The sequence below is a fragment of the Pseudorca crassidens genome, chromosome 9 (genome assembly GCF_039906515.1).
Source record: "Pseudorca crassidens isolate mPseCra1 chromosome 9, mPseCra1.hap1, whole genome shotgun sequence".
NCBI classification, from domain to species: Eukaryota; Metazoa; Chordata; class Mammalia; order Artiodactyla; family Delphinidae; genus Pseudorca; species Pseudorca crassidens.
Window position 1 is genome coordinate 41,212,729 of NC_090304.1, and position 9,620 is coordinate 41,222,348.

The 9,620-nt window shown below is 45.1% G+C and overlaps 1 protein-coding gene across 1 annotated transcript; it reads left to right on the top strand.

Annotated features, from left to right (window-relative positions):
• The first annotated feature begins 310 nt into the window (after positions 1-310).
• On the top strand, positions 311-7,717 carry LOC137230424 (calcitonin receptor-stimulating peptide 2-like). The gene is made up of 5 exons (XM_067749798.1): positions 311-2,648; positions 3,708-3,802; positions 6,368-6,499; positions 6,917-7,098; positions 7,278-7,717. The coding sequence occupies exons 2-4, from the start codon at positions 3,717-3,719 to the stop codon at positions 7,074-7,076; spliced, it is 378 nt and encodes a 125-aa protein (XP_067605899.1). The 5' UTR covers positions 311-2,648; positions 3,708-3,716; the 3' UTR covers positions 7,077-7,098; positions 7,278-7,717.
• The last annotated feature ends 1,903 nt before the right edge of the window (positions 7,718-9,620 follow it).

Sequence of the window (9,620 nt, forward strand, 5' to 3'; positions counted from 1 at the left end):
TTCCCCAGGAAAAGGCGGGACTTCCCTGGTGATCCAGTGCTTGACTCCGAGCTACCAATGCAGGGGACCGGGGTTCGATCCCTGGTAAGGGAAATAGAGCCCGCATACCTCCTGCAGGCCACAACTAAAGATTCCGCAGACCGCAGTGACGGTGCGCTCGCGGCAACGAAGATCTCCCCTGCCGCAGCTAAGACCCGGCGCCGCCAAATGAATAAGTTTTTTTTTTTTAAAAGGAAAAGGCAATCCATGTACACACGTACTTACAAATGATTTCAGAAGATTGATACGTCAGAAACCTCAGGTCTTGGAAGTCATGTCGGCAGAAGTGTCTTGCACCTGAGTTTTAATGCCTCGCCTACAACAGTCTTAAGTGGCAGAGCCCAATTTACATGCCGCACAGTATCTGCTTTGCCGCGTTCGCCAATTTAGTCTTGCTGCTGAGTTCCCTAACCCGGGTCTGGATCTCAGCCCCCGATTTATGCCTCGAGACTCCAGGATGCACTGAACCCGCGATCCGCCATCCTGAATCCTTCCCTTGCACATCTTGCCTTTCCCGGCTCCGCGCCCAAGCGCACTTGCACGCTTCCAACCGGTTATTCCATTCCCCGGATCCCCCACCGCCCTGCCTGAGGAGAGCCAGTTTCAGATATCCAGTTCCCCTGCCCCAAGGTTTTATTCGCTTGCATCAGTGCCACCGCTGCGGTTAAGAAGCAGAAAATTGGAATAAGGGCATCTTGGAAGTTAGGTGTCCTGAGCCCGGAGACCACCAACCTGCAAGGGGAAGAGATGTGCCGCGAGGCAGCTGCCGTGTCGAACAAAACACTGAAGCTTCTTGACACTGAGGTCTGGGGCGTGGACCAGTGGCTCGGGTCACCACGTGGCTCGTTTCGGCTAGTTTCGGTTCCGCCTGAGAAAACCAGCTACCTGGGATCCGTGTTTTATTCCACCGCCCCGCGATGCCGCCGCAGTGCTTGCCGCGCTGGAGGGTCTGTACAGGCTGCTTGGATCTTGCGCTATGTGCTCAGACCCAGCGATACTGCGGACAGTGAGAAGCTTCGTTTTCTGCATTCTATCTGCTGAGGACGGCAAGTCAGCACCTCAGACCTTCCTGGAAGGCTTAGAGCAGGAGCTCTGACAGAGAGATCCAGAAACGTGCTGGGCAGTGTGTAGGAGAGTCGAGGTTGCTGGGTAATTGGGCTTTACAGAGCACACTTACTGAGAGTCGGTGCAGGTTTCGAGGATGCAGGTCCTAATCATGCCGCTCTGCGCATACTTAGGGCGGGACTGAGCGCATCACCTGGATGCCGCTGAGCGCCAGTGTCATTTTGTGAGTGCCTGTGGTTTGGGACTGGGCACATGTTTGGAGGAAATACTGAGTTTGTGTGTGTGCAGTGTATGACTGAAGTGAGAGCGAGGATTGCACTCCGCTGGACTCTTCAGCACCATCAAGCTTGGCGGGCTTTCTAGCAGAGGACTGAACTGCGGTAGACATGGGTGCAGGGCTGGAATCACAGGTCACTAGAACATCTTGGCAAACAGCAGCCGGAAGAAAGGGGCAGCTGGGCAAATGGTTCGAGCAGGCTGAACTTTAGGTGATGAATGGTGGGGGAGGAGGTGTGGGGCTAGAGGTCCGCTTGGAAGCTTTTAGCCTTGCACTTCCGTGCTCAGGCCCAGCAGGGCATCCAACCCCTCCTTAACCCTCATGATGGACCAACCAGCATGACTCCAGGCAGCTGCACAGGGTGCTGATTGGGAAGATGGATTGCGATCCCACAGAATCCCCTATGAACTTCCCTGGTAAGCACTTCTAGATCCCTACCTGGGCAGATAACAGGTACATACTTAGTAATGATAACATTCCTTCAAGATGAGAATATGATCCCCATTTCATAGATAAGTATACTGAGGCACTAGAAGTTACTAGCCCACGATGTTTCCACCTGGAAAAGGCACAACTGCAGCAGAGTTCCAGTGTGACAAAGTTCTTGATCCTCTGTGTCTGATACCCACAAGCCCTGCCCTCCTGTGCGTGATCCCAGCTGCCTGAATCAGACCCCCTGCTTGGGCACAGAATCATCAACTCTACTATGCATTAACCCTCGAAGCTGCACTTGCACAGAGGTCTGCGGTCAGACCTAGGGGAGACAGCATTCCTTGTAATGCTGGACTCTGCCCGACAAGATCGCACAGCTGGGGATGGAGTGGGACACGTGCGTGTTCAAAACCCGCGAAACCGAACAGGTGAAGTTAACCATGACGTTAAACTGTCCTCAAATTCCTACTCACTTTTCCTGTGTTTTTCGTTGGTCCTCACCAACCCCCCCACGTCCCCCTCCCGCCCCCGCCATCAATGACCTCAATGCAAATGCAAGTGGGGTGGTCCTTCTGGATGCTCCAGATTCTGGACGCCAAGTGATGACACAATCCTTCTGGGGCTCAGATCCTTCCCCTCATTGGTTGCCCAGAGCTCCTGGACCACCCCAGACCCAGAGCAGCGGGAATAAGAGCAGCTGCTGGTGTTGGGAGGCATCAGACGCACTGCCCAGCTCGAGTGTCACTGCCACTTCTGCCACCGTGCCATCGCCTGAAGCCAAAGCTACTGCCACTGCTCCCTCCTCTGCTCCAAGCCACCTGGCTCCTGCTGCCAGGTAAGCCTGGAGATTCCTGCTTAGCTGGGATTCTGCTTTTCTCTCTCTCCCCTCTCTTCCTTCTCTCTCTCTCCATTACTTTTTCTTAGCTGATCTCTTCCAGTCTCAAAGGCTCTGTCCACTTCTGTCTAGGTCATTTCACACAACCTGCATTACTCTGCAATGCATCCCAGGCGTCTTCCACAGGTAACACTGGATGGTCTCAGTTCACGCACTCCCTGCTTCACTCTCCCCGCGCTGAGGCGGGCTCCAGTTTCCTTTCCCGAAGCACACGTGCTTAGGTCAGTTTGGGATGCTGGAGCTCCCCTGGCACTGCAAGCAGATCTGGACGCAGGAATAGTTTTGTGCAGATGGTGCTCTCACGGATCACGTCTTGTGCCTAGCGGACCGCGGGAAATGCTTCAGAACCTGGGCCAGCGCAAGCGGGAGCCAAATAGGTGCAGTGACTGAGGGGCAGGCAGCCTTTAAACGCAAGCCCCCGTTGTGGGTTCTGGGAACTTTTTTCCCAGTTTAAGTCCTTGGTTCCAATTTGAGACCCTTCCAGCTAGATTCTTACAGGGCACTCTCTACCAAAGTGTGGAGCAGCTGAGCAGTGGAATGTGGTTCTTCAGTTTCTCAGGGATTCCAACCGCAGAAATTTGTCCTCGGTAATCCCCTCCCCCCTCCATGTATGTGCAAAAGCCCGGCACCAGGAGGACAGCTCTGGGTTGCACAGTGGGAAAAGCTGTGGTGACTGGTACTCGGACTCTGTCCTCCAGGAGTCCTGGCCAACAGGTTGTATGTGAGAGTGAGTGGAGTGATGGGGCGGGCGCTATAGACTAAGACCTCCTCACCCAGTTGTCCCACTAGGTTTCTTTGCTAAACCAAGCATGCCGCAGCCTTACTGGATTTTCCAGCAGTCCATTTTGCTGAGCAGGAAATGATGGTGAATTGGAGTGACATGACTAGCATGAAACCAGAAGGCAAGGGAGTTAGGGGCAGAGGCAGGAGCAGAGCCTGGGTCTGTGGGCTCATGGAAATTGTTATTCTCCAGGTGCTGATGTTATTCTTCCCTTGCAGAGAGTCGTCATGGTCTTCTGGAAGTTCCCCCCCTTCCTGGTCCTCAGCATCCTGGTCTTGTACCAGGCAGGTGTGCTGCACTCAGCGCCATTCAGGTGAGACAGCCCTGCCAGGAGCACTCCCAACTCCCAATCTTATAATTCTGTGTTCTAAGTTGTGCTGTGCTGAATCTGGCTCTTATGGGGGGGCGGGTAACGTATGAATGTAAACATGTATATAAGTTTATCATAAATTTTTTGTGATACAAAGATGTGTATCACACAGTTTACAAACACACATAAGATACAGGATACTCCTTGTAAATTTCATATACTGTAACTCATTGAACCTCACAGCATGCTTTTGTTGATTGTTACCAAACATTTCTATCTTTAGCAAACCTATTTACTACTTTTACCATAATTTGATCAATGAATTGCATCCTAATCTGCTAATTACTTTCCCAATAAGTTTGTTATTATATCTATGTGATGTTTTCATCTAATTTCTCACCTTTATTCAGATTATATTAAACTGAAATCATTTTCAGATTCAAATCATTATCATTTAATTTTTAATAATGGCTGTATTTACACTAAGCTCATAAAATTCTTGAAAATCTAACCATCACCTTTCACAAGTCTATATAATCCACTTGGAGCAAACTACTTCTTTTAGGTCACACCAGAACCTAAATCCTGGTGAACTGGCATTTTTGGATGGATACATGCCTCATGCCCTGTCCATTGAGAACTGGGCTGGGTTGATAGAGATGAAAAGGGGAAGAGTTCTAGGCCAGAGTTTTCCTGTTTAGAAGACACTTTGAGATTAAAGCCTTTGTGTGCAGTTTATTCATTGCTACTATGTGTATAGATAGTGGACAAACTGAAATCCTTATTTGAATCATCTAGTCTTTCTAGATGTGTAAAAGTGCACAACATATGTTGAAAGTAGAGAGTTAAAGTAACACATTTTACATATTTTTTTTCTGTTAATTCATAGGAATGGTTATATTTGGGGAGTGGAATTGTTAAACTTGAGTCTTGGAGAGTAGGCTGATTGTTCATTGGGTAGTCGGGGAGGGAAGAGGGGACAGGGAAGGAAGTGCAGAGAAGGGATCTGTGCCCATGAGTCTTTAGACAAGTTCAGATTGTCTAACCCTTGTTCTATTTGTGTGTTTTAGTTAATATTGCTGTGTATTAAAGAATAAGAAAGTCCTAATGCCCAAAGTATATTAAAAATAAAGTAGTAAAATAATCCCTTAATAAATGCCCTTTTGTTGGTTTTTAGGAAGGGCTGTATCTTCTGGGAGTGTCTATGTTAATCCACATCTTGGAGCTAGATGTAGTCTTGTACTTAGTCATTGAAATGCTGGAGAAGGGGTAAGAGGAAGGGTGAAGGGAAAGGGCTCTTGGCTAATATCTCCGTATAGAAAACAATTTTAGGTTATAACCATAGGTCTATATGTGCATTTTTGTGAAGTACCAATGTTTATTATAGACAAGGTTCATTCATTATTTTGCAACATCTAGGCTTTTTTAGATGTCCTGAAGTGACAATATATGGTAAAAAGTAGAGCTAGTGAATTAACCAACTTGTAAATATGTTTGTTATAATTCATGAAAAAGCAGCATCTTGGACATGGAATTGTTAAACCGTCTCTGAGAAATGTATGTCAGGACGTGTTCATTAGGTTGGCAGCAGAGGGGCAGAAGGAAGTATAAAGGGAGGGATGTATGTGGACATGTTCATATTTATATTTTGATGATAACCATTGATGTGTGTGCATCTCTTGGCTGTACTATAGGAATATATTGTTAAGTAATTCAATGGAAACATACCTCCTTGCTAACACTTTAATAGTTTAGATTGGATAATGAATCCTCTTAAAAGCATTATACTCTGTGTACTCTGTTGCTTTATGTCTCATTTTTAATTGAACATTAAGGGAATGTAGTATTTTAATCATAACTTTGCCAATATCTTTGTCTAGAGGCCTGTTGCCATTTTTGTCTTTTCTGAAATTTTTGTCACCAAGAAAGGCAGGATTACATTCTTCTCCTTCCAGATTGAGTTGGTGTAGTGTATTCTTGGTTATCAAAATACTCATAGCTTTGGGACTTTGAAATGATGTGTGAACAAGCATGATACATAACTGTATGATCTTAATTACATAAAAATGGATGCTTAATTGTGTAAATACACAAATGAGATCTAGAAGGACACATCAGTATACTGCTTGTGATGATGGATGACTTTGTTTTTTGTTTCTTGTGTTTTTTGGTTTCTTATTATGCACATTTTAACTTTTTCTCACTGTTGTGGCCTCTCCCGTTGCCGAGCACAGGCTCCGGATGCGCAGGCTCAGCGGCCATGGCTCACGGGCCTAGCCGCTCCGCGGCATGTGGGATCTTCCCGGACCAGGGCACGAACCCGTGTCCCCTGCATCGGCAGGCGGACTCTCAACCTCTGCGCCACCAGGGAAGCCCTGCACATGTTAACCTTTAAGAAATAAATGTTATTTTTAAAACCTTAAAAAAAGAAATTAAAAAGAGAGAGAGAATTGGATTGGCCACATCCTCAGTGGAAGCCCCAGAAACCAAGAAAGCTGGCTGCTTATCCTGCGGTGTGCGGGTAGGCAGGGGCTCAGAGCATGAGTTGGGCTTCCTTCCCTTCCCTAGGTCGGCCTTGGAAAGTGGCTTTGTACCTGCTACACTCACTGAGGAGGAATCGCGCCTCCTACTGGCTGCAATGGTGAAGTATTATGTGCAGATGAAGGCCAGTGAGCTGGAGCATGAGGAAGAGAGCTTCAGGTAAATCTCTGCACCCCTCCCAGAACATGGCTTACCCTTCCCCCAGCTTACCAGGAAGGGGTATACTTAAGAATGAGATTGGGTATAGTGCCATAAATCTCTCTCTCATCTCATAAGCCTTGGTTGGTGTTTAATTTACACATGAAAGATTGGCTGTTACAGTTCTGTGTTCCAAGAACATTAACCCGGAGACATCTTTGGTCTTCTGACACCCCTGAAAATGTCTACAGGGAGTGATTGTGGCATTTTCCCTAAAACCCTTTGATTTTCTGCTGTGATGATTGTATTTAGCAGAAACATTTAAGGTTCACTGGTGCCTCTCAGAGTAGTAATTTTCCACTGATGATCCCATAGGGCAGCATCTGCCCTCAACCTCTCACTGACAGGCCTTCTCATTTTCTCCATCCTACAAATCAGCATCACTGCCCAGAAGAGTTCGTGCAACACTGCCACTTGCGTGACCCATAAGATGGCGGGCTGGCTGAGCAGATCTGGGAGCATGATTAAGAGGAACTACATGCCCACCAACGTGGGCTCCAAAGCCTTTGGCCACCACCACAGGGACCTGCAGCCCTGAAGAGTGAAATGACTCCAGGAAGGTGACCACCCTAGTACTTTGAATGGCATGGCTGGTGGCTGGGTATTATTGCAGGGGTGCGGGTCACACTCTAACCCTCCCTGGGCATGTATCATAAAAAAATCTGTAGTGGCTGGATATAGAACAGAGAGTCTCAATAACTGAAATCCCTCTAACTTGGGTTTATTTTTATTTTTCCAGTGTCTCCTGGTGACACTAAGATCATCTGCCAGGAAATATAGAACCTCTTCACTTAAAACGCTGTTCCCTGAAGTTATAATTGTGATCTTCTAGTTTTTGAGTTTGAAAGGCAAGACTCTACCCTTTGGAAGTATTCCTTACAATGTTATGTACATCTGGATTCAGAGCATAGAGTTGGGTTCAAATATTGTGTTTGTCCTCTGCTAACTATGTCACCATGGGCCAGACCCTCTCTGAGCCTCAGTTTCCCCATATAACTTGAAGGCAACTATAGTAGATACATGTTAGCAGCTGAACTCTACTTCTCTAATTTGCAGTGAAAGCAACTTGCAGAAAAAATAGCATGGAAGACACATATATACACATGCTTCTTGATATTGAAAACACTCTTTTCCTTGAAATAAACTAAAGCTCAATGCAGAATAAAATCATTGTAGTTATCTAGTGTGCATCTTTTTAATATTTGATTCCGTGTTCAATAAATGTAACTCATGTCTCATTGGCTTATCTGGTAGCAAATCAGGACCCTGTCAGCCAACCTTGCCAAGGGGTATTACATCCATCATGGATTCAAACTAACTTAGTTTTCACAGACATGTTTTGTCCTTATAAGTTTTTTGATTGTGAGATCTTTTAGTGATAACATATCTGACAATGCTTTTTAAATAAGCTTTTGTTTATTTATTTATTTTTGTTTATTTATTTATTTATTTATTTTGGCCGCACCTCACGGCATGTGGGATCTTTGTTCCCCAACCAGGGATCGAACCCGTGCCCCCTGCAGTGGAAGCACAGAGTCTTAACCATTGGACCACCAGAGAAGCCCTGACAATGTTTACTAAATGGCAACCAAACTCTTGATTTAAAAAAAAAAACAAAACTTAGCCAAATCTTCCAAAAATACACCACACATTTCCCCTGCACACTTAAGTTAGAATCTTCTTAAAATAACTTTAATGTTCTTTAATGAGCATGTTCAATTTAACCTGCTGTTTACTTTGCTTCTTCAAAGTTACCCTTTTTAGAAGCACAGTATAAGAATGTTTATCAAAATCGTTTGCAGAGCAAGAGTAAAAAGGCTTCAAATTAGGACTGAAGTGGCTCCCTGAGCGATATTCACAACTTAAAGAATGGATTTGTCACATCCACTTTCCCTTCTCTTCCTACTTGGTGCTCAAAGTCCCATAGAAGTCCAGTTGCTTGAGAAGAACAGTAAACCTTGCAGTCAACATGACTGTGGAGAAGACAAGTCCCTGGGTATAAGCTAGTTCTGTGCCCCAGGCAGCAATTTCTGACCTCCAACACTGATCCCATCTCCTGTGTTATACAGGCTTATAAAACTGTTTCTTTACATCAGAAAACTTAACTATTTTTTTTAATTGAGAGAAAAAACTGTCAACTGTGAATTGCATATCTGGAGATAATATCCTTCAGAAATGAAAGGGGAAATAAAAACATTCTCAAATGAAGGAAAACTAAGAAATCTGTGCCAGTAAATCTACTCTTAAAAATGGCTCAAGGTATATGTATACGTATAGCTGCTTCACTTGGTTCTACAGCAGAAACCAACACAACATTGTAAGGCAACTATACTCCAATAAGAAATAATTTTTTTAAAATGGCTTAAGGAAGTTCTCTAATCAGAGAAGGAAACAAAAGAAGAAAGTCTGGAACTTCAGGAAAAAAAACATCAGAATGGGCAAAATTGATGGTTGAAGCAAAAATTATTACACCATCTGACATGGTGTGCAACGCATATAGGGGAAACACCAAAAACTATATTTAGGGTTGGCCAAAAAGTTCGTTCAGGCATTTCACATTACAGAAAAACCCGAATGAACTTTTTGGCCAATCCAATATTTAAAGAGAGAGAAGGGCAAAGATGCCCAAATGTAGCATGGTTTCTACATTTCCATCAAAATGGTATAACACTGATACCGGTAGAAAACTTAACTATTTGTAATGATATATCTATTTGTGATTATTTATGTACACATCCCCCAGTAGACTGTAAATCCCAGGAAAGTGGGGACCATGACTGGTTTTGCTCACCATTACATCTCCAGCATCTAGTCTAGTAGGTGTTCAGTAATTCTGTGATGAATGACTGAAGAAACATGTGGCAAGTCCAGAGCCCAGACTTCTGGTTCCACTGGTGCTGCCTTGTGTGACCCTGGACAGAGAATTACATTTCCACTGAGTCTCAGATACCACGTTTGGAAGAGGGTCTTCAACAAGATGGTGACTAAGTGTTCATCCACTTTAGACTTCTAATCTCTTTAAATACAAGAAAAGAAACAAAAGATGTCAAGATTAGACGATGGACCAGTAGGGTGCTGGAGG